The sequence below is a fragment of the Betta splendens genome, chromosome 2 (assembly GCF_900634795.4).
Source record: "Betta splendens chromosome 2, fBetSpl5.4, whole genome shotgun sequence".
NCBI lineage: Eukaryota > Metazoa > Chordata > Actinopteri > Anabantiformes > Osphronemidae > Betta > Betta splendens.
In genome coordinates, this window is record NC_040882.2 from 21,252,952 (window position 1) to 21,277,650 (window position 24,699).

General features: G+C 39.9%; 5 protein-coding genes and 1 long non-coding RNA gene across 10 annotated transcripts in view; 3 read left to right on the forward strand and 3 right to left on the reverse strand.

Annotated features, from left to right (window-relative positions):
- Positions 1-412: 412 nt before the first annotated feature.
- On the reverse strand, positions 413-3,065 carry cxcl19 (chemokine (C-X-C motif) ligand 19). The gene is made up of 3 exons (XM_029142031.2): positions 2,909-3,065; positions 1,972-2,110; positions 413-988 (listed from the first exon to the last, which is right to left on the reverse strand). Exons 1-3 carry the CDS (start codon positions 2,958-2,960, stop codon positions 874-876), a joined length of 306 nt encoding a protein of 101 aa, XP_028997864.1. The 5' UTR covers positions 2,961-3,065; the 3' UTR covers positions 413-873.
- A 3,950-nt stretch (positions 3,066-7,015) lies between these two features.
- Positions 7,016-8,503, reverse strand: LOC114851355 (growth-regulated alpha protein-like). The gene is made up of 4 exons (XM_029143138.3): positions 8,232-8,503; positions 8,048-8,156; positions 7,907-7,954; positions 7,016-7,578 (listed from the first exon to the last, which is right to left on the reverse strand). Exons 1-4 carry the CDS (start codon positions 8,290-8,292, stop codon positions 7,503-7,505), a joined length of 294 nt encoding a protein of 97 aa, XP_028998971.1. The 5' UTR covers positions 8,293-8,503; the 3' UTR covers positions 7,016-7,502.
- Positions 8,504-9,566: 1,063 nt separating this feature from the next.
- LOC114849730 (uncharacterized) lies at positions 9,567-12,069 on the forward strand. Its single transcript, XM_055502518.1, has 4 exons — positions 9,567-9,899; positions 10,142-10,275; positions 10,696-11,010; positions 11,863-12,069. The coding sequence occupies exons 1-4, from the start codon at positions 9,875-9,877 to the stop codon at positions 12,067-12,069; spliced, it is 681 nt and encodes a 226-aa protein (XP_055358493.1). The 5' UTR covers positions 9,567-9,874.
- LOC114849739 (protein mono-ADP-ribosyltransferase PARP15-like) lies at positions 10,997-13,180 on the forward strand. Its single transcript, XM_055502559.1, has 5 exons — positions 10,997-12,186; positions 12,267-12,503; positions 12,642-12,866; positions 12,971-13,005; positions 13,093-13,180. Exons 1-5 carry the CDS (start codon positions 12,085-12,087, stop codon positions 13,115-13,117), a joined length of 624 nt encoding a protein of 207 aa, XP_055358534.1. The 5' UTR covers positions 10,997-12,084; the 3' UTR covers positions 13,118-13,180.
- Positions 13,181-15,170: 1,990 nt separating this feature from the next.
- On the forward strand, positions 15,171-24,016 carry LOC114849640 (protein mono-ADP-ribosyltransferase PARP14-like). 2 transcript variants are annotated; one of them, XM_029141290.3, is made up of 14 exons: positions 15,171-15,411; positions 15,513-15,625; positions 15,807-17,291; positions 17,401-17,643; positions 18,129-18,353; positions 18,426-18,480; positions 18,640-18,786; positions 19,762-19,824; positions 19,911-20,087; positions 20,167-20,349; positions 20,457-21,077; positions 21,288-21,424; positions 21,667-21,844; positions 22,075-24,016. In XM_029141290.3, the coding sequence occupies exons 1-14, from the start codon at positions 15,240-15,242 to the stop codon at positions 22,359-22,361; spliced, it is 4,086 nt and encodes a 1,361-aa protein (XP_028997123.1). In that variant the 5' UTR covers positions 15,171-15,239; the 3' UTR covers positions 22,362-24,016. The 2 variants fall into 2 exon arrangements, with proteins under 2 accessions (XP_028997123.1, XP_055358541.1); XM_055502566.1 differs by having other exon boundaries at positions 15,316-15,411; positions 15,493-15,625.
- The window catches only part of LOC114849755 (uncharacterized), a 32,277-nt gene continuing 25,047 nt past the window's right edge, over positions 17,470-24,699 (reverse strand). The window contains exons 6-9 of one of the 4 annotated variants that reach the window (XR_008692617.1): positions 20,870-20,941; positions 20,407-20,755; positions 19,711-20,299; positions 17,470-17,607 (exon numbers count right to left, since the gene is read on the reverse strand). This is a non-coding gene — a long non-coding RNA (uncharacterized LOC114849755). Of the gene's footprint in view, positions 17,608-19,710; positions 20,300-20,406; positions 20,942-24,699 lie in introns of all 4 variants that reach the window. The other 3 variants (XR_008692618.1, XR_008692615.1, XR_008692616.1) reach the window with 3 other exon arrangements.

The following is a 24,699-nucleotide window of genomic DNA, read 5'->3' on the forward strand; positions in this document are numbered from 1 at the left end:
TGGAAGTAGTAAAGTAGTAGAGTTTCGACCATAGCTTTTGATAATTACAAATATTCTCATATTCAAATCTAAGCCTCTCTAAATGAATTATATTGTAACAGACACCTTCTGAGTTGTACATATCTCCTTCCCTAAATTTCGTCAGAACAGCCCTGGTCTCACTTCCCTCTGGCTTAAACTATTGCGCATCGTGAAGGATCCAGTTTGCGATGCCAGTTGTTTTGAAAACCTGAGTGAACACAGTCACAGTCCAGAGCAGCCAGTGAATCAGCTGCTGCTCAAGCTTGAATTAGAAACATACTAAACATCTGTATGGTGGAAATCTTTGTACGTAGTCAGTTGATGCAAAATGGTAGAAAACCATGTTCAAGTGAAGCTGTAATATTTAATGCATGAAATGACACCTTTCACGTCTGTTTGATTTTGTCTTTAATCATCCTTTATTCATCATTCTTTACAACAAGTTGTGAATCAATGGCAGAACTGAAATAAACTTGATTAAACATGTTGCTAAAGGGAATCTAGTGAAGAGGTACTTACTATCTTCATGCTACATTATCTGCTTTCAAAGGGTCATACAGTCAAACTCCACAACACACAAGTACTACAAGTACGTCTTCATTAATCTCTGCATACACACAAGCAACTGGTCGCATTCTTTACAAAGTTATGACACGTTGGTCTGCCCATTTCTTATAACACTTCACAAAAAGAATCCAGAGTCAGTGTTAGTTAGAAAAGCTCAAAGGAGGATGATGCAATAAAAGTAGTTACACTGAGAAGACGCTGATGTTGCGCAATAAAGTAAAAGGATGTGGCTCATGGTTGCATGGAAAGGAATTAAGTAGATGCTTTTGTAATTCTGCACCCAACTCAGGCTTGGTCCTTGGGTGCCTTCCCCTGCTCGTTCAGGACAAAGCTGACCAGCTTTTTCACCCAGGAGGAGTGAGGGTTCAGACAGATGCTCTCCCCGCTCACCAGGCCAGCTCTAAAGAAAACACAGGCCAAAGTCAGAGATGAGGTCATACGCATGCACCCACCGGTCCCTGAAGGCATCCAAACAAACTCTGCTGCAGTATTCTACTTGCATTCATGTCCATTCATGTATTAATTTTACTGTTAACTTATTACTGCTGCTATTGACTAATGTAGGGAATCGTTAGGGAGAAACATCAAAACATAGATAAAGAATTCAAACAACAAACACAAATCTGTTGAAAGTATGTGAGACAAATAAACTCTACCAATAAACACCAAGGTTTGAAGTTTGTTGGCACCAAGAGAAGACTTGTCTCAGTGATACCAATAAACTGTAAAACTATGTGATTGCTGCACAGCTGTGTACAGATACCCACTTATGTGCTCTAATGTGAGCAGGTCGGAGCATGCAGATGAACACAAGGCCAAGCCAGGTCCCTCTTTATTCCCAGAACGTGGTTCATTACATGGAAATACTCCTCTTGACTCACGCATGTTGTATTTGTTGGCACCTGAGGGGCCGTCAGGGTTTGGAATTGAGGGGAAGAACAGCCTTCTTTAATCCAAACACACTCCCACCCGAGTAACCTGAGTTCAGCGCTTCAGCTCATGACCAGGAGGAACTGAAACGCTGACTCTGCAGTTCTGCTGCATTTCACATTGAGCTTGAGGTGTTGCTGTGGCGAAATACGTTTGCTTCTGTCCTTTTATTATTTTTCTACATCCTTTTCTGTGCCTTACGATTTCCCACCTGAGACTAAAATGAACCTAAACATCCTTCTCTAAATATTTTTATCAGTCGTAAAACTGTGTAAACTGTGCATCAGTTCTTAAAAATTCCTGTAAACACTCAAGTTACTGCACATTCGTTACAGTGTTTACTGACAGTCGTTCTTTATTCTCTTGACTGGAGCGGATGAGGACTTTCACAGGTTTTAAATGGAAACCAGCGATGGCAGAGCTGCAGTGCGAGCGTGTGACGCCTTTACTTACATGACCTCTATCTCTGGGCAGTGCGACCCTTTGGGGACGAGCTTGATGCTCTTCAGACTGTTCGGAGGGATGAGCCTCGACTCCACGTGCAGACACCGACAGTGGTTGTTGAAGTGAACCCTGTTGATTGGTGGCAGACCTGTGGTCGACAGAGAGCCTCCATTAGAAAGAGGCAGGAAAACAGGCGCACTCAGGCTTGTCTTCCTTGGCTGCTTGGTCCAAACGCTGGTGCGCCTTTAGTCAGTAAATATTATTGGTGATTCGTATAATTAACTTTGTTATAGTTTGAGCCTGCAGACTTGAAGTTTCTTCTTGGCATCTTTTTAATAGTTAAGTATTACACAGGACAAAATACTCAGTGCAGCGTCTCCCTTCTTGGTAACAAAGCAGAAGTAATTGATACAAATCTAATGTTATGCAATTCTAACAACAACGTTAGCGTGACAAGAGGGAAGAGCTGGTGTGGACATGTTCTAGATAGATAGATTTATCTTGTCTTACTAACCAGCTCTTAAGCAATTCACTCCACAGGCCACTAGAAGTCATGCTGGTAGAATTTTATTTTATGATTCTTAAAGGGAGATACAAGTCTGTCCCCCCAAAGATGTCAAGGGTTCAAGGTCAAGAAAATAAATCCTTGTGTGTGGAAACCTGCTTCAGACATGATGGCGTCCTTCATTGCATATGTTCAATATACATTAGTTTATTAGCTAAATTCCCTGAAAATTAAATCTACTTCCTGGCAAACTAAATTAAATAGAAACTGAACAGATGTTTTGTTGGTAGAAATAAAAGCAATAATTTACCAAAACTACAATGGAGAGAGTATAGAATTAATAAATCTTTCACCAGCATGTAATAGTTTCTATTATTCACTTGACTTTCCAAATATTAGTTTCACAGTTTCAAAAGATTGTTTCACAACTGTTGCTCTTACCATTAATGACGACAACCAAGGTCCCGAGCACGAACAGGATGAGCAGCTTCATCTTGATCTGGTGGCCGCTTGCTGTTTCTGGGACTCAGAATAAAAGCTCGCAGATGTTGTGACTGATTTCAGGCACCAGACGTCCAGTATTTATACAGAATCTGATCATGTGTTTTTAATAAACATATAAGAAAAAAAAGCCCAGTCTTGTGCATGTTGGTTTCACTTTGGTGCATTCACATGTGCAGCAGGAGACAGTCATGAGACGGTGAGTTCAGGGGCCGACCACGCTGAGGTTGGGACGCGACGCTCACGTCCACCGCTGCACATCGCAGTGAGTCGTCCAGATGCATGTGACCCTGGGAGGTCTGAGACCGGAGCTACGGCACGTCACTATGAAGGAGCAATGTGGTGAAGAACGCTCAGAAAGACTGCAAACCTGTAAACAAGCTTGAGCTGTGGCTGCAGAACGTTGCACTGGGCTCACGTGGAGCTAAACCGCTGTCTTCAGGCAATATGAAAAACTCATCTCTGGAGATATAATCGAGACATTTATCATCTAACAGAACAAAAGAAATTTAAATAAATTGTCTTTGTTGTCCGGAGACTTGAAGAATAGTCCTCTCCTATGATTGATTGTGTCTCGTATACAGTGTGTGGGATAAAAGTGGGTCATTATGCAACGCCTCAAGACCACAGGCGCGTAGGAAATGAAACCCATGTATGACTGAGACTCAAGACAACCCGGGGGGGACCGTTCAGTCCCCAAAGAGCACAGTAACCAGAACACTGCATTTGGAGTTTACCTCATCTGAATGTAGCTGTTGTTTTGTATGTAAATACTGAGAAACAGAGAACTTGTACTGTAGGAATAAGATAAGATGCCTGGACCTTATTAGCTGAGATGTGTTTCCTCTTGCGATGCCAAAGTCAATTCTAAGTCTTTTGGAGGAGCTGTTTTTCCCCAACAAAGCTCCAGACGCCAGTGGACAGCATTGTCACAACCAGCGCCTGATATGGTTTTTGGGAAAAAGATGGAGAAGATTAACAACCTCATTGTCACTATTTTAATTATTAGGTCTTTCTTGCTTTTGTTACTTTCTGATTAAGGAGTTCATGTTATTTTATGTTTGTTATCATTAGTTACGTTTTATCAGTCCTAATTTTCCAGCTCGAGACCAGCTCTGCCTCTGAATCCTTTCATTTTGGATCTGTGAGTGCTGACTCCCATTCTCTCCAGCAGGTCTGATCCAGTCAGGCCAGTGTCATCTGTCTCCCCCTCCTGTCTAGTCTCAGGTTCCGCCGGGAGCTGGACGTGCCTCAGCACAGCCGTCTCTCACCTCCGTAATCGAAGCGTCCTGGAAGTTGCATCATCTGACAGCCCTTTAAATCAAACCTGTAATTAAATTACCCATTTTGCTCAAGGGGACATTCTCCAACATGTGAACTTCACCCTTTATGGTGAATAAAATGTTTTTTACCTGCTCCTCAACTAGATTGCACAACTTTGGCCTATTCCGTATAACTGGGTTCAATTTTGTCAAAGGAATCAGCACAGTTTTCAGGTAAGAAGCCCCGTCCCTGTTGTGCTGCTCCTTCCAAACCTCTTAACGTTATCCAAACCAAACTCATTTAACTGGCTCAAAGTCAGTAAAACTGCTTAATGAACAATTTTTTTCTTTTCCTTTTGCATCAGTTGTTTCTACTTTAGCAGGAAATTCATCTGGAATCCAAACCATCGTCAGATAAAACAACAAGTCATCAATCAAACACTTTCGTCTAAACACTGTTCATCACATTGGACAGAAATGAGCTGATGATGGAATCAATTAATTGATGATTTGATGTCAGAACAAACGTTACATCTCATGAGTCACTGTAATGGAAAAATGGTGTCTTTCTTATCGTATACGTTTATCATTTTCAAAGTTCATCATCAAAGTTTACTCCTTTACATGTTCCATGTGCAAGTCTCATATTGTTTCATCATTCATCAGTTCTACGTAAGTACAGTATCTGGCATGTTGCTTAGACTGAGTATGGTTTATGTCGGACCCTCCCTGGATCTGGCTCCTGTCTGACTCCCAAACCCAAGGCCGAGGAGCTGTCTCTCTCTTGGTCTCGTGACCTTTATTGCTCCTTCTCTTTGATGGTGAGACGCCAGTCATGCAGGTGGGAGAATTTAAACATCTCCACACTTGTGACAGAGATGAGGTGGTGCAGGTAATTTGACTGGACCAGAGGAAGGTGAGAAAAGGCACTGTGTGGAGTTGCATTAAACCTTCATGGTTGTTCTGCTCTTCCCAGCTGGCTTGTGATTTGCTTTTCCCAGTTATCTTTTGGTTTTCTTTGTCATTACAATAAATTGCAAAAAAGACAACTCCCTCATTAGTTTCTTCATTAAAATGTTTCATGTCAGTCACTATAAGATATGTAGCTATTTTTGCAGACACAAAAGAACCACACAGAAACTGAAAATCAACTCATTCTGTGTCTTTGGACTTGTGAAATATTTTTCTCTTATGATTAAAGGCATGTGTGTTAATCAGGCGTTTGGTTAAAACTGTGGGAGTAAAGTGTGTCATCATGTGAAACCTCAGGACCACAACAGTGTAAAACATGAAACAGTGTTTTATGTGTATGACTTTGACAGAACTGGGACCAACACTGGACATTGATGGTATTTTACAGACTTGAGTCTGGGGATGACGGGAAACAAAGTCCAGTGAAGTCAGAGAGCAGGATGATCCGTGGCGGTTGTGCAAAGGTGCGGGCTCAGGTATGAGGAGCACAGGTGACCAAAGAGGCAACACAATCACAAGCAAACCTCCGTGCTCCACTAAGAATCTTCATGAAGCCCAGAAGGCTCTTTTTTATGAAGAGTTTCACAATGAGCCATTAATCACACTGTTTATCCACAATGAAAGGCAGATCCATAAACTCCCTTCAAAACATACTCATCTACCGGAAAAGCTGTTACCAATAAATCAGACACAACAACTTTGTCTGAAAAGACGCCGAAGGCTTCTATTATTATACAAAATGTAAAAAAAACTCATGGGTAGTATTTCTGATGGCGAATAGACATGGGCAGAGACCAGGAGACGAGAGCAGCAGGAGGTGCAGCCTGAAGGCGTAGAACTGAGCAGCTGCAGCGCCTCACGGCACCTCTGCAGTAATAGTCTGTAAAGACCTCCCTCACGTCTCACTGAGGTAGAGCCCTCCCCTTCGATGGAGGCTAATTGAGACGTCCCTGATTAATTGCAGATGAGAAAGGTTGAGTGAACGAAGACACGACCTCTGCCTCGCTGTGATTAATGGTGTCGACTCCACCGTTAACAGTTTCTGCTGTAGGAAATAAATGAAAGGTTCCTAAAAAAACAAACTGGGATCTGTTGGCGAAGGCATAAAACAGAAACTCATTATTCTCGATATGATACAATGCGACAACGCTGTGACAATTTATATTGACATTGATTTATTATTTTTAACAGATGTGTCTGGTGGAACCCTGTGGTGGAGCCTCTGCCTCCAGTTTCCCCTCAGCCCTTTAAGTGAAAGTTCATGTTTTTCTTTTGTTTGTGTCTTGAAAACAAAAACAAATTAAAATATTTGACAATTTACTAGAAAAAATGTGCTTTTTACACTTTATTTCTCTGCTGTCATGTGTTGGTATCTGGACTAAGCACTGACTGCTACAGCTTAACTGATGGAGGCCCTTTATTAACCCCTAAGAACCGTCCTATGGACAAAGCTCTTTCTGTACTTTTAGAGTTTATCCATAATTACAGTGGTTGCATGTTAAGAGTTACACTTCTGACAACCATGTAATAATAAATGTGATCAACAGTCAGTGAAAAGATTGATTCATTTTGCCTTGTGTACAGAAAACTCTGCTGTAATATTCCATATGTATTTATGTAAAATTGTCTGAAGCGTGAGCACATCAAACCACAGAGGATATGAGAAATAATAAGCTAGGAAGGAGACAGCGGAATGACAGAAATTGTACAATGTGACACCATTGCTGCTAACTCCAAATATTCGACTGTAATTTGTGTTGATTTCTTTCAAATTAAATTAGTTATTTATTGTAACAAAATGCAAACAGGTTCATTTCTTGCAAACGTCATATTTATTGCAGCATATTTTCAACTGTTAAAGAAAATAGATACAGATTATGTTAAACAATTATTTATAAGTGCTTAAATAAAAACAAACTGTATCATCTAACAAACTTTACGATAACTACCTGTTTACAAATAACATTTAAACCAGCTCTTGTTTACAATAACAATACTTCATGATAACACTGCAGTAACTGAGTAACTAAGACTCATTTTTGCTCAAGGACACATTTTATTGTGCTACATTATAGAGATGACCGATGAGCTGCTGTAAAGCCTGAAGCTCTACTGTTACAGTATCATGTCATCATGAATGTGCAGCTCAGGCCTCTCCACTACTGAACACAGACGGTTTTAGCTGCCACTCCACCCAGCTGACATTCACAGCTTCACCACCGGCCCGTCCCCCCTGCAGGAACCAGCCTTTGCTCCCTCCTGGTTCCTGGTTGTCTGAGTAGTAAACACAGGACACGTGTTTATGCGACCAATTGTGTAGTCGACACTGTTGTTGATGCGGTCTTTGGCTTTGAAGTTGTGCGGTTCATGTTGTTCCTGTGAAGACAACATGCTTTATTCACATATGCTCAATACAATATATTCTGTTGACATTGGTTTATTATTTCTAACAGCTGTATCTAATGGAGCATGTGATGGACCCTCTGCCTCCAGTTCCCCCTTAACACTTTAAGCAGAAGCTCAGTGTGATGTGTTTCTTTGTTTCTGCAGCAATAAATAAATAAATAAATAAATAAAAACATAAAAACTGCTCATTGGAAGCTTCATTGTTTTTCATCAGCCGTCTCTACCCTATTATCTCTTTTTTATGCACTAATTACACAAACATTGTTTCATCATTTATGAGTGATAGTGCATCTCTTACCATTTCTCCGGGTTTAGACACACAGATTTGCCATTCTTTAGTTTGATGCTGTAAGAGAAAACGTCAAAGTGCTGATTTTAGAAAAAACGACAAAAGTGTGTCGTCTATCTTTTACTTGCGTTTGTCACTGCGGGTACTTACATGATCTGTGTTTTGTTGCAGTACGAGGTTGGCTCAATCACTTGGATCTTAACGATTTCAGTTTCCTGTACTCTGTTTTGTGTGTTCAGACACCGGCACCTCAAAATAGCTGAAGAAACAGAAGCAGCAGTATTAGCAAAACATACACAACACAGCAAAGCTTACCATCAAGTAGCCGACTTACGTGCAGACATGCAGAGACTCATGCACATGAGGAGAAAGAGGCACTGAATTACAGCTTTCATTGTTGTCTTATCTTTTTATCTCAAAACAAAGTTAAAGTTAAAGAGTTTTTAATTTTGCAGCGATCTACCCTCCTAATATAAAAAATCGTCTTCTGCTGTAGATGTTTCTTCACGGTAGATGTTCACTTTAGATGTTTCTTCACGGCTGTCTGTGATTCCGATGAGATGCAACACATGCATCTCCTTTTTATACTCTAGCACTCTTCCTAAGAATCAGATAAACCAAAAAAAAACTTGCCTCTTCACATTCTCACTTGCACATTCTCTGTCGTCACCACTCCAGTTTTCCTCAGAATTCTTCGCAACTTTCACTTCCTTATATAGTCTTCCTGTATTCCTCTGAGAATGTGCTCATCATGTAAGAGCACATCCAACTGAAGGAGTATCACTGGATGCTCTAATTCATTAGTATGTGATTAAAACCAAACATTCTTCACAATTAAAATAACACTAAACACACCATCATCACTAGTTGTTTCAGGTTTCCAGAGTCGAGTGGGAGGAATTCACCTTAGAGACAATTATGTTCCGTCCTTCATCTGGTCACAGAGCAGGTTACATCTGAACACTAAATGTAATAATCACAACTTTGACTTTTTAATTAAATATGATCGAAGCATAATGAAAATAATGATATCTTTCACCTTTTGCGAAATAATCTGTGTAAACAGTTTGTCCATGTCCCTTTGAAGTGACCCCTGTGTTTCCGCCAATGGTGAGCTGAGGAAGGGCTCTATCGTGTCCATCTGAGGAGCAAACGGCGAAGACAGTGAATGAGCGTGCATGTACGGTGCAGAATGCAGGATTAGAATGCTGTGATCTGCTGGAGAGGAGTGAAGAAGGTGAATCAAGTTGTTGCTGTTGTTTGTGTGCTGTGAACAGTCTGGTTAGATTAGAACTGGTGGGCCTTTGCCAGCGAAGCAGCCAGTTAAAACATGTTTGAGGTTATTCAGTGCATCTGAGCTGAGAGCTGAGAGGCAGAGAGAGGGCGCCACCATTAGGACAGTAGGTCACGTTCCACACCTGAACGAAGTACAGTAGTTCTGTTTAAACCCAAATATCTATGTTTCATCAGCGTGTTATTAGTTTAAACATTGTTTATGGGATTTCAAACAAATAGTTAATAGGATTACAAGTAGTAAATAATAACTATAGCTGCAAAAATAAGTTCAGTGAATTAAAAGCACATCTCTGAATGTCATAATAACAATGACACAAAATGGAAGTTTCGAGAGCGTTTCATTCATTAGTTTTACAGATTTTAGTACCTGTTGCTGCAGTTCTTGTCTCAATGGGACATCTAGTGGTTCTGATGGCGTACTGCAATAAGACAAGAATAAGAATAAGAAAACCTTTAATAGTCCCGCAGTGAGGAAATTGCGGAAGTAGCTTCAATCTTCTACTGGAGGAAAGTGTTGGCATGAACTGTGACGTCATTGCGGGTGTAAGCATGCGCAAACACCCATTGTAAGTACAGACACAACAACACGTGAAGACAAAGTTGAAGTGAAAGCACTTCAAGACTCATTTGACCACGGTGCGGAGTGACTCAAATGTTTTGAAGGTTGGCTCAACTTTAAGGATGGAGGATTTTACACACTCACGAGGTGAGATCACGAGCAAGAGAAGGATAAAATCAGGAGATACTTTCAGAAAAAAAGAGAATCAGGAGGAGGTGATTGTAGAACGATAGAAAAGGTTGGAAACAATGTTTACAGAATCTGCTTTAAGAAAAAAGCAGGTAAGAGACGTACCAAAGGGCTGTAAAAGCAATGTTTAATGCATTCATGAGTTTAATGGAAACTAACTAAGCTTCAGTTATACTTTACTTTTATTAACGTGTCTTTAGACCAGCAGAGGGTGTTGGAAAGAAAGGACCACACCATTCCTCTTCCCTGTCGACAGCTGCATCTGACAGTGAGTCTGATCAAGTCTTCTGACACTCCTGAAACCACTGATCAACCAACCAGCAGAGACTCACAGGTGAGCTCATTTTTAGGACACAGGTTTTCAGTGTCACAGTAAACGGTTAAAATGTGAAAGGTTATAAAGCTATTAAAATTGGAAAAGTTCAAGCATTGAAATTAAAACCTCAACTAAACACGGAAGAACTTCTTTGATTTATTCAGTGAATACATTTTAGCCCCCGTAAACAGTTCAAATAAAACACCATCAGAGTGAAACAGACTGTAATGTTAGAGCTCCAGCACTTTGGGATGTGGGATGTGGAATGTGAGGATTATCATGTGTAACATTGACCCACCAGCTTTTACATAACAACAGCAAACAGACACATAAAAAACAGACAGCTGCTAAACAATGACATTTACAGTCGCATTATTGTTTCTGATGTGACTAAACAGACATAATTTTGAAATATCTATTATATACTTCTTCCTTTAGAAATTCCTCAAAACAAACACAAAAGCCCTTGAAAAGATTTTGAAGATAGACATTTATTTAATGTATTACCTGAGGGACAACCCTAAAGTTTATAAACTATTAGAGAAACAACTGTCTGCTATCGGCTGCTCAGTGGAGCTGGATTTTAACCAGGAGGAGGCAGTGGTGAAAGGGGACATAGACAAGGAACCTGGACAAGTTGCTGCTGCAGAGAAATGGGAGATAAAGCTGGACCGGGTCTTCATTGCTCTAACTGGCAGCTATGTTTGCCACCATGTGACCCAAAGAACTGGTCTTGGCTCTGATGACATCAGAGTTTATAGAGAGAGTAGCTATTCTGTAGTTGTGGGAGATGTTGGGGCTGTAAATGAAAGGATTGCTAATCTCGAAAAGAGTGTGACCACCCGAAAGAAAATTACAGTAGTGGAAAAACAGCTGCAACTGGTTAAAGAAGAATTTGGTGGAGAAATTAGTGCAAGTTACCCAGAAGTTAAAATTTTTGATCAAATTAAATTAAATGATTAAATTGATCATTTTAGAGGGGAAGTGCAAAAAGGTGCAGCAAAACTTGAGGAACTAATGAAAAGGATAAAGGAAAAGAAAGTTAACCTTCCTTAAGAGTTGCTGACCTTCATAAAGTCCAGTGGCGCTATCTCCAAGTACCAGGCTCGGTTTCGACAGAACTTCAGAAATCCTGTTTCCCTAGAGTTCGAACCAGATCTGGTTCTGTCCAGTTTGTCCTCAGATGCACTGGATGAAGCTTAAGCTGCAATAATAAGAGACCTGATAGTGGACACTGTGGAGCTTCAGGGAGCTGCAGCTGTTCCTCCAGATGTGGACAGAGTAAAAGAAATCCTCACCAAAGCAAAGGATAAAGAAAACTCTGGAGAGTTAAGAGTGGAGACCATCTTCATCCCTGGAACAAGTGGAACATCTGTGACAAAGGTCCAACTTGTAGGATACAGTGAAAACGTGATGAAGCTGAAAGAGATTCTACATGACTATCAGATGAAACCATGTTGGGACGCAAGAAGTGCTGATGCTACCACATCCAGAGCTTGTTAACTGTTTTGATGAAGTCTTAGACCTGATTGGTATGAAGCAGGCAAATGTGATAATAAAAGCCACACGTTTCCCATACTCTTGTTTGCTTGTGTCTGGTCCCAGTCGACTGGTCCAGGAGGTTCTGCAGATTTAAATGCAACTTTAACTAACCTGACATCAGACACGCTGGTTCTGGATGGATCTGGGACACAGCAATACTTCCAGGGAACAGGGAGACAAGACAAGGAACTAGTAGAGAGGATCTATCAGGTCCTCATCAAGGAACAGCAACAAGGAAATTCTCAGAGTTCGGCAACCCAGTTACAATAGAGCAGCATCTGCAACATGTCCAGCACCAGATGGAAATGCAACACCACTAGCAGCCCAACTCCCCCAGTCAGCAAAACAGACCTAAAGATCACAACTGGCAGTTTGGAGGATGAGCAGGTGAGACTGTTTCCTTTTAGATGCTTTATATTGAGCAGTCAGGTGTCATTTGGTAATAACATTTCACGTTATATTTAAAGGTGAATGTGCTGGTGGCCCCCATTATAAACAGGAAGCTTACATCCACGAAAATTGGTAAAAGTCTGTTGAGAAAAGGAGGCCAAATAATGGAAAGAAACTTTAATTCGATGGCAGAAAAGGCGAACTTTTCCCCAGGAGATGTAATGCAAGTCAATGCACCTTCATCTGTGGGTTGCTCCAAGATCTTCTTCATTGAATGCCTGCCATGGGATGGAGTCATGTGCAGAAGCATGAAGGTAATAGAACATCAAATAAGAAATGATGAAAGATTAACCGTCATATATGTTTTTATACATGCAAGCACCTAAGGAGTAATTCATTCACACAAATGTTGGTTATAGAGTCAGTGTTGAAGTCTGTTTCTTGTTTTCCAGGCTCTTGGTGATGGACTGAAGAGGTGTTTGCACCTCTGTGTACAACAGGGCTGGTGTTCAGTGGCATTTCCTGTTATTGGACCTGGGGTGGCTTTAAAGTTCCCACTGAGAGAAGCCAATAAAGTGTTGACAGACAAGATTCATCAGTTTGGATTATCTGCATCCCCCGGGTCTCTTGCCTCCATTCATGTCATCATTAAATCCAACTACCCTGACTCTGAAGAGGTGACACAGCTATTTATAATAGTCCATATTTTGAACCAGATACAAGTATGAAGTAAATCTCATATTGTTGGCATATGTCATTAATGCTATCATGATGTCCACAAACACCTCAGCTTGAACATGAACCAGGGAGGTCAAGGTAAACCGGAGAACTGGTGAACTGGTCTGAAAATTTTAACTAGTAATGACAAACATAGATGCAACAACTTTCCTCCCCTCCTCTCAGTGATCTTCAGATCCTTCACTACTGACCTTGATGAAATTTCCATGATTGTGGGAGGTGGTGGTAAACTACAGCTGGTGTTTGGTGACATTCAGCAAACATTCAGAACGCAGGACCTGGCAGGTTTCACCTATGATGACGTCAACAGTCTGAAGCAGCTGATTGATGTCTTGGGTGTGTATGTGGAAGAGGACCCGTCCAGCCCCGACAGCTGGAAAGTGAGCGGATTGAGGACAGGGGTCAACCAGTTTATCCAGATGATCCATAACCCTGTTTTTTAACCCATAAGGGTTCTCTAAGAAGACAAAACAAAAACAGCGAGGCGACAAAAACAGGGGCCATAGCATACTTTAAAATTAGTCATTTTGGTTTCATTTTTATTTTGTATCTAATCTACAATATGACTTACTGTGCTTCCTGTCATGTGCTGAATATTGTTGTGTCTGAAATTGCACCAGTTTAACCTGGTAAAAAAAAACAATAATTAATAACAATATTCCTTATATAAACATCACTATTAAAATTGTCTTCATTGCCACATTATATTAAATTTGATTTTGGATCCTGCACAAGGCAAAACTCGTGAGTGCTCTATTTTAAGCTCCCACTGAACTATTTATGGCCACAGGGCAGCCTTGAACTAAAAGTGAAACAAACAAGAATAGCTTAATGCCAAAGGACAGCTTGAAGCCCAAAGTTTGGGCTTCAAGCTGTGCAAGGACTCTGGATGTGATAAGACAACATCAGTCTGATAGCAAGTGCATAAACTCTCTTAAGGAAGAAAAAGGTAAGGAATGACCTTGTGGTCAGGTCTGTACATGACAGACCGGGGGGTCCTTGAGGTTGTTCACGTTGACTCTTGCCCAGTTGAAAAAGATCTCAGCTCAGTTGAAGTCGTTTGGGATGACTTTCGAATTAAACAAAAATTTAAGTTTGCTCAAATTGCATTGCATTGCATTGCATTGCATTCCTACCTTCTGGTATCAGCTTTGTCTCTGTATAAGGGAGTGAAGCTCCCACATGATGTTACAGTAAGTTACCTGTGGATTGCTACAAATGTAAGGAATACAAACTAAAACTTATGACAACTAGGAAAGAACCAACAAGGAGTGTGTGTATGATTTTAAATAGTGAACCTGGAGTCAAGGTGTGGATGAATAGTCCATAGCAAACACGAAGCAATATCATAAGATAAGACGAGAGAACAGGTAAACAACATCACGTGCCACCACAGGCCTGAAGGACAAATCATAACACAAGTCACTTGACAAGGATCAAGTTGTCCTTTTCTCTTTCACAAAAAATCATTAGCAATAGTTAATAGTAAAAGTTTTGCAATATTTTTTAATGCACTCTTTGTTTTCAAAAGAGACAATTATTAAGAAAACAATTATTTTCCAGAGTTTTATGGTTTTGTTGTGATCAAGGAGGTACGGTTTGTTGTTTTATGACCAAAGGAAGCAGAGCTGTAAGGAAATGAAGGGGCCTTACTGTATTTAGGAAAGCTGACTTTGGTCTTTGGACCAGTGGCCTTTCCAACACTCAACAGTGAGTGATGTTAAAGAATGCCTCATGTTACAAGGTATATAAGCACAGTGTTCATGGTGCTACTGTATGATGCAAGTAGTCTTCTCCACACACCTAATACTGTGACTCAGCTTCCAACTTAATATAGAAGAAATTCTACATTACAATAGCCTTTTTTTATCATATTGTGGTCATCAATAACGTCTTAAACTTTGGGTGATATTTTTGTATTGTACACATAAACAAATGTAGTTTATTGAAATTATAATAAATGCTGATTCTATACAGTAGCTGCTATTTGTTTTTGAAGGTCATTCATAATCATACTGTACCAGAGTTGTTAAATTATAGTAAGAAATGGAAGGATATGATATGTCACAGTAAGCCTTAGGTTGTTTAACAGTTCACACTATGGGTCCCCTACCTACTGAGTCAAAGGTAACTCACTCACCAAACCTAGTTAATTACATAAATAGTCCTGTGTTGTATATTATACCCACCCAAAACAAATACACTGCAGGGGTGGAGCATTTACTGTAAGTAAAACTGAAAGTAAAAGATTTCTGCTAAACAACTCACGCAGAAGGGAAAACGCAGGTGTTCTAGTTACATTTTTGGTAAAAATGGATGAATACCAGCACCCACTGTTTTTTGAAGCCAATGACTTGACTGACAAAGAGAAGGAGAAGATTAGGAGGTACTTTCAAAAAAGACGAGAGTCTGGTGGAGGTGAATGTGGAATGATTGAAACGACCGGAGACAACACCTATAAAATCTGTTTTAGGAATAGAGAAGGTAAGAAATTCATTTGTTGTGTATATATGAATATAATACACCATACATACACAAAAAGGTTAAGTTTATTGTGCTGTCCAGTAACTTTGACACTGTCACAGACCAAGAAGGGGTTCTGAAGAGAAAAAAACACACTGTCACACTGCCTAGTAGGGAGTTACATCTGACTGTGAAAACCAGTTCCCCTCAAACCTCTGATCCACTGTCAGCACAGGTGAGTTCTGACCAGACCAGTTTAACCAGCAGAATCATATTCTGATATTTTGTATGTAAAAAACAGGTTATTGTAACTATATTTTGTTTGTACAATTTATAATTGACAAAACAATCAAATAGTGATCTGTTTTACATTATTACCATATAAATTATAGCTTTTACATATTTTTCTTTTCTAGACATTCACCAAAACAAACACAAAAGGCCTTGAGAAGATTTTCAATTTAGACATTTATTTAATGAATTACCTAAGGGACAACTCTAAAGCTTATAAACTATTAGAGAAACAACTGTCTGCTATCGGCTGCTCAGTGGAGCTGGATTTTAACCAGGAGGAGGCAGTGGTGAGAGGGGACATAGAAAAAGGACCTGGAAGAGGTTTTGGTGCTGCAGAGAAATGGGAGATACAGGTGGACCGGGTCTTCATTGGTTTGACTGACAGCTATGTTTGCCACCATGTGCTGGACCCAAAGCAGATCAGAGTCCTAGAACAGGACTCATCCTTTGCTTCTGATGATATCAGAGTTTACAAAGAGTTTGGCTACTCTGTAGTTGTGGGAGAGGTTGGGGCTTTAAATGAGAGGATTGCTAATCTGGAAAAGAGAGTGACTATCCGGAAGGACATCCCAGTTGTGGAGAAGAAGTTAAAACTTGTTAATGAAAAGTTCATGAAAGAAATGCATGCAAATTACCCAGATGTTAAAATCATGATAACTAATGTGGTCACTTTGGAAGGACCTGAGAAGGAGGTCCAGTCAGGAGCTAGAAAACTTGATGAACTAATAAACCACGTAAAGGAAAAGAGACTTAACCTCCCTATAGAGTTAATAACCTTCCTAAAATCCAGTGGCGCTATCACCAAGTACCAGGCTCGGTTCCAACTGAACCTCAGAAATCCTGTTTCCCTCGAGTTGGAACCAGATCTGGTTCTGACTAGTCTGTCCTCAGATGCTCTGGATGAAGCTGAAGCTGCAATAATAAGAGACCTCACAGTGGACACTGTGGAGCTTCAGGGAGCTGCAGCTGTTCCTCAAAATGTGGACAGAGTGAAAGAAATCCTCACCAAAGCAAAGGATAAAGAAAACTCTAGAGAGTTAAGAGTGGAGACCAGTTTCACTCCAAGAACAAGTGGAAAATTTGTGACAAAGGTCCAACTTGTAGGATACAGTGAAAATGTGAGGAAACTAAAAGAGGTTCTACATGACTACCAGATGAACCATGTTGCAACACAGGAAATGATGGATCTATCTCCAGATTTGGTCGACTGTTTTGATAAAGTCTTAGGTCTCTTAGAGGTGAAACAGACAGAGGTGACATTAAAAGCCTCAAAAACTCCACGCCCTCATGTGCTTGTGTCTGGTCCCCGTTGTTGGGTACAGGAAGCTCAGAGAAACCTAAGAACCTCTCTAGCCAGTCTGAAATCTGATACATTGGTTCTGGATGGATCAGGAGCTCAGCGGTTCTTCCAGGCAGAAGGTAGAACAAACATGGAGCTGGTGGAGACTGCCTGTAAGGTCATTATCAGGGAGGGGAAATGTGTCCTCTCACCAAACGTGACAACAAGACCACGAAGCATCAGCAGCTCCAGGACCATCAGTTGTAGAAGCTTACAAATGCCCAGAACAAAGCTAGAGATCAAGATTGGTAGTTTAGAAGATCAGAAGGTGGGACGATTTTAATTTTTTTTTTAATTCTTTATTTAAATAAACTACTACATTAGCAACAAAAAAGAAAAAAAACTAACATTAATAATCTTTAACGTTATTCCTGCAGGTTAACGTGTTGGTGGCCCCCATGCTCAACAAGAATCTGACCTCTACGAAAATTGGCAAATGTTTGTCGGTTAAAGTGGTGGCTGGAACTACAATCAGGAATAACTTTCATCTGATGGCAGCAAAGTGCACTCTCCAGCCTGGAGACGTCATGCAGGTTGATGCTCCTACATCTCTGGGCTGCTCCAAGATCTTCTTCATTGAGTGTCTGCCGTGGGACGGAGTCAGAGGACAGAGTGTACAGGTAAAATAAAATATCTTCCAAGTATTAAAATGTATTACTTGTGAGGGAAATGTATCTGCTACAATCTCACATTTTCAACTTGCCTAAAGTGTGGAGAATGATGAGTACGAGGGCAATGAGACATGCTTTCTCATGCAACCTCTTGGTGAGGACAACAAAGAGTGCTGATGTTTTAAGATGAACCTCTTTCCATGGCTTCTGATTAAAATTCACCTGTCTTGAATCCTTCTGAAAAGATACTGTACTGTATTTATTTTTTCTTTATTGTTTCAATTTAACAACTAATTTAACTAATAAATAATAACTAAAACATTTAACTAATGTACTTTGTGCTATCGCTATTATTATTATTATATTACGTACTGGATGTTTGTATTGTTAAAAAAGTATTTGCAACTCTCATTAACAACTTTTTTATACAGCATGTTGTTAAAAACGTGTCTGTTACAGACAGTATAACAAAATGTCTGTAATTTGTTTTCCAGGCTCTTGCTAGTGGATTGAAGAGGTGTCTGGACCTCTGTGTGCAGCAGGGCTGCAGTTCAGTTGCCTTTCCTGTCATTGGACCAGGACTGGTTCTAAAGTACCCACTGAGAGAAGCTGTTGAGGTCTTGACTGAGACCATTCGACAGTTTCAGTTATCTGCATCCTCTGGGTCTCTGTCCACCATCCATGTTGTCATTAAACCTGGCTATGCTAATGCAGAAGAGGTTAGAAATGACTAATGCAACTAAGATGAATGTACAACTTGTATGAATTGTATAAATGTGTTGTTTCTACAGTGCTACCATGATGTATACAGACTGCTCAGTTTGAACATGACCCAGGGAGGCCAAGGTAAACTAGAGAACTGCTCTGAACAACTTTAACTGATCTGTCAATTTGATATAGTATTTGAATGTTGTACAGTAACAATGTATTTAGCTGCAGACAAACAGCAGCCTCATTGTCAGTTTATGTTTCAGACAAGCATCAACATGATTTTCTTTCTCTCAGTAATTTTCAGGTCAATCAGTACTGACCTTGATGAGATCTCCATGACTGTGGAAGGCGGCGTTAAGCTAACGCTGGTGTTTGGTGACATCACTAATGAGACCACAGACGGCATAGTAAACACAACTGACTTTGTGAATTTTAATGACGGTAGGTGAAAACTGCTGTAGGCTGCATGTCCCACAGATTCATGTAGACCAGAGGTGTTAAAGTGAGGCCATCGAGTACAAGGTGCCGAATGTAAAAGGAGTACGTATAACTAGTTTTCTCACATTTAACTAAATGACAAATTTTCTTACAAATGCTAAATGTGAGAAAGTATAAATATAAATATTAAATGTAAAAAAAATTGTGAAATGTAAAAATAAATGTTAATATTAACTTTTAATATTCATGACATTTGCAAATATGACTACATCCCTACCCCCAAAAAGCACTCGTAATGCTGATCTCAGATTAGTGACTCGTACGGAACCTCAGCCTGCACACCTGCATTTACAACCCGGTCAATCTCTGCTAATGGGAGAGAGCCGGAGCTGACGCCATGCTGGCTTCATTTGTCTTCCCTCCAGTATTGTCCACTGATCTAGAGTCAGATGAGAACTGGGCTGTGCTCACTGTTTGAGGCGTTTTAGTCTGTGTCACTGATCTGAGATCAGCTTAACAAGCGCTGCTTAAGGGTGGAGTCTACTTCCAGATGTCATGAATATTCAGTTTTACACTCGGCGAACATTTAACATTTTCATTGATATATAATATTTACATTTACATTTAATATTTTGGTATAATATTCAGATTTATATTTAACATTTTGATTTATATTCAACATTTAGATTTACGTTTAACATTTGCATTTGAAATTATATTTATTGTTCATGTTTAAACTTTTTCACATTCAGCTAAATGTGAGAAAACATGTTGTGTCATTTAGTTAAATGTGAGAAGGCGTGCTCCGGTCGAGGACCGGAGCTCGACATATGATGTAGACCATGTTGCAGCTGCAGCTCATCATTCTGGTACAAACCTTTTTTTAATATATATCAGTAATGTTTAAACAGAAGAAATGTACGTTACCTGCTAAATATCAGGACTGTCACCTACTGCAATATCCTGTTCATTCAATAGATGGTGTGTGCAAAGATATCTTAACTGTAGCTGGTCCAGAGATCGAGGCTCAACTGCAAAGAGGTAAGAAAACAATCGTCTAGTCATTTTTAGGTTGGGAACACCTCTTCACTGTCTTATTAATCTCGTCTTTGTTGTGTTTTCTGTAGCAAAAGTGAACCAGGGAGAGGTTTTTGCTACAAACCCCGGCTTGTTCCCTTGTAAAGCTATTTTACATGTGTGTGGACAACGAGATGCAGGTGTCATCGAACAACTGGCCAGTAAAATAATTCATCATTGTGAAACTACTAAATTAAAATCTGTGTCCATTCCTGCCATCTGTGCTGGTAAATAACAGACAGTAAACACATGTGTTAAGTACATGTTACATGTTTTACATTATATTACGTTACAATATTTTTGCAGGAGCTGGTGAAATGGACCCTGTTGTTGTGGCAGGAGCCATCCTCCAAGGGATCAAAACCATCACCTCATCTACTGCCCTTTACTGTCTGACTGACATCCGCCTCGTGTTGTTTAAGATCAATGTCTTCTTGGCCTTTAAAGAGAAAGCAATGCAGATGTTTCCTACTGCGGTGATTGACAAAGGTAATGACTCTTTAAAACAATAAAAAATAAAATGAGGTTGTTTTTAAGTTCTCTCACATTATCAGACACTGCCATTGGTTGATAGACATATTTGATCTACTTTGCAGTGTCTGCATCTCAGATGCCTCATGTACAGCAGCAACAGCCAACTGCCAACACAGACCTCAGCGTCATCTTCACCAGCTCAGCAAACCAACAGTCTGTCTTCCACTTCCTGGGTTTCACCACACAAACTGTGGAAAATGCTATGACAAAGCTAAAGGATCTCTATCGGGCTCAGTGCTCCAGACAAACCCTCACCCAGGAGCAACTGGAAAGCCTCACCCAAGATGACATTGAAGACCTAAAGCAACTGGTAGAAACCCAGGGTCTGTACATGCAGAGAGACCAGTCTGGACAGGGCATCCTGACAGTGAGAGGGTTAAAAGATGGAGTCAGCCTGGTGATGCAGATGGTAAATGGGTTTCAGCAGGGCTCCCTCATCAGAGAAATGAGAGTCAGGGATGAGGATGAGTTGTACCTTCGTGTTGCTTGGTGCATCCTAGGATGTAATGGAAACTGGGAGAGACTCCCCAAAACAGCCAATTATGACCTGGAAAACAATGATGCATCAGGTGAGATGGTGGACGCACGAGGCAACTCATGGAGCGTGAATCTGCAGGCAATGGAGGCCACAAGACGACAAACTGGACAAAAGACAAAGCTAAAACGACTTGAGAATCATCCAGGTATGATGTTAATACGGTAGATTAGAAGACTGTCTTACTACATACAGTACAATATCATTGCTGATTCACAGTATTTACCACAGGTTTGATAAGTATCATTTATAAATATACAACAAATTAACAACAAGGACTTCTGTGTCTATGACAAACCATAAATATATAAATACCAACCCTGATAGTTTTGATTTATTGTCTCTTCTAACATGTCAGACTTCACTCTGCCTCTGTATTGGGACAACATGACGGCTTCTGAGACCACCAAGGTGGTGGTCCTGCAGCCTTCCTCTGCAGAGTATCAGACAGTGAAGGAGGCCTTTAAACGAACAGTCAAAAAGACTGTAACAAAGGTAAACTTAAAAGTATATGTAACATGATTTTATATTTAGTTTGATGGATACTTCCCAAATTATCATCTCTGAATGAAATTCACTTCCACAAGTATCAATATATCCTCAATATCTCCAAAAAAAATGCATAGATAACTGACACTGGCATTTGGCTCAGAACATTTAGTTCAATAATTTTTGAAGGGCATTGAATTAAGATAATTAACCCTAAAGTTTCAAAGCTTTATTTGATCCTCTGTCAGATTGAGCGTGTGCAGAACATCCACCTGCGTCGTGCCTATGAAGCACTAAAGAAGCAAATTTCTGACAAGACCAAACTGGAGAATGGAGGTGAAAAGCTTCTGTACCATGGGACAAGCAAAGACAACTGCAGCTCTATCATGAACACTGGCTTCAACAGGAGCTTTGCTGGACAAAATGGTAACGATGTCTGGGACCAAAGCGTCAGTCAGTAAAGAAGGATCTGACCAATTCTATTACAATTTTATTGGGTTTATAGCTCATTTATGTAATTGAGTTACAAGACATACTTTTCACAAGTATACTGTAAAAAAATAACCTTGACTGATAATTTTGGAAGGTTATTGTCATTTACCAATACTGTAGGACCAGTACAGCACTATTAACTCCCTGTTATCTCTTGTTTTCAGCCACGGCATATGGTCATGGAACCTACTTTGCTGTAGACGCCAGCTATTCAGCCAATCCCACCTACTCTATCCCAGCTGCTGATGGTTCTCAGTTAATGTTTGTGGCTCGAGTCCTGACTGGAACTTACACTGTTGGCCGCAGTAACATGAAGGTGCCTCCACCTCGTGACAACCAGCAGCCAGACGACCGCTACGACAGTTTGGTTAATAACATAAGCACCCCCAGCATGTATGTTGTGTTCCATGACAGCCAGGCGTACCCAGACTACCTCATCACCTTCATCTGATGGCAGTGGGAAAACTTAAATATAGTGTTGAGTTATATATATTTATATTAATATTATATATCACAGGTGTCTGTCCTCGAGGGCCACTGTTCCTTAGAGGTGGGCGGCTCGACCCCAATATCGATAATATCGATACTTTGGTTGAATTTTTACTCCCGTATCCACTGCTGCCGTAAGGCAAGACAGACAAGATAGTTAGGCGACCTAACTATCTTATCTGTCTGCAAATTTTTAAGAAGGTGCCTGTGTGTGTATGCCAGAGCGATGCAGACACACACTAACAGCTCTCCTCTCCCCTTCACTCCTCCTTCCTGCTTTGACTCAGCGACAAACATCATGAGGAGAAAACAGACAAGCCGAAAATGAAACAACAGCAACCTGTACAATCTGCAAAACAGCTGTTAAATACAGTGGCAACACCAACAATTTTATATTTACTGTTGAACTTTGTGTTTTATTAAATGAATAATACAATTTAAAACAAAACACCTGAAAGTCATGAAAATTGGTCAGGTTGGGGCCCTCAAGGACTTTAGCTTTGGAGTGGTATTTGTTCAGGCAAATACATAGTTTTGTGTTTTTTTTCAAATGCTTCAATAGGAGGAGTCATTTAAAATCAAAAATGAAAACCAAAAGTTTTTTGCACAAATGTTCCTGTAGTTGAAAGACTAAAATGATAATATTTCATTATTGTACTTACATGAAGGACTGTTTCTTATTTAAAAGACATAGAATAAAGCTAAAAATAAGTAAAAAAAAAAAAAAGGGCCAGAAAAAGACCGATTTTGTGAAAAACTTGCCAAGTGCAGATTTTCAGGCAAACCTGTTAGCCCAGTTAGCAAAGTTTAGTTGGGGGGACGGGAAAGTCATTACAGAGTATCGGTTACCGGAAAATACAAGCTTTAGCGCTTTCTGGAAATCACAGTACCAGACAGCTACTTGCTGTGTAGCATGCAATCTGAAAATTCAATTTCAACATTTAAAATGAAGAAGAACTGTTGATTATTTAACCCTCTGTCCATTTTGAAGGAAACTGTGAAGCAAAATGAAATGTTGCATGTTTTTTACAAATTGACGATTTGAAATAGACAAAACCCACAGTGTGTTTATTGCTTTTAGCAACCTAAAACAACCTGACAAACCCACCACATCCATGTCATACACCTTCAAAGGTTTGCATGTTAGAGTTTTAGTTTTGTTTGTTTAAAACTGCTTTTAAAAAACAAACCCAAGCTGCCACACACATTTTTCTATAAAAATGTTCTATGCTGTAACAAGATAGGTACTGTATACAAATCATACATGTATTTGCATTATACATACATCATACATGTATGTATAATGCAGACAGAGGTCAAAGACATTAAAAACCAGCTTGACAATAAGATTATGATGACTCCTTTGAATATAAATAAATATAAAAACAGTTAAATTCCCTATAGAGCTAATAACTCTGTGTGCAGCAGGGCTGCAGTTCAGTTGCCTTTCCTGTCATTGGACCAGGACTGGTACTAAAATACCCAGAGACACGCAGTATCAGTCTGGGTCTCTGTCCACCATCCATGTTGTCATTAAATCTGGCTATGCTAATACAGTAGATGTGACAAGTGTAACTAAGAGGAATGTATAACTTATAAATGTGTTATTGAAAATTGTGTTGTTTCTTTTTACAGTTCTACTGTACCATGATGTCTATACACTGCTCAGTTTAAACATGACCCAGCCAGGCCAAGATAAACGAAAGTTCAGAACAATTTGATATATCAATTTGATACTTAAATATATTTGATTTAATTACCTGCAGACAACAAGCAGCCTCATCATCAGTTTATGTTTCAGTCAAGCATCAACATGATTTTGTTCCGCTCAGTAATTTTCAGGTCACTACTGACCTTGATGAGACCACAGACAGCATAGTGAACACAACTGACTTTATTAGCTTTAATACTGGTAGGTGAGAGCCGCTGTAGCTAAACATGTTTCTTGAAATAGACATTTGACATTTTGTCCTGTACTGTTAAATGTTAGAATGTCAAAGATAAGTTCAGTTCAGTCAGTTTGTCCGAGTGTCATCACCAGTACACAGCTTCAGCCAGCCTTTGACTCCCACTGCCTTCTTTCCTACCCATCATAGCTAGATGTGTGTCACAGACAGACACGCACAGTAGACAAGGTGAGTGAATGACATTGAATTAAATGTTGACATTAAATTTATTTTAGAGCCGACCAGCATGAAAAGAAAGGATACAGAAAGTGCTTTAACTTCAGAGTTACCAAACTAAAGAAAATTTTTAAAAATGCCAGAAAAAAGTAGACAAATTTAGCATCAGAATTGCCA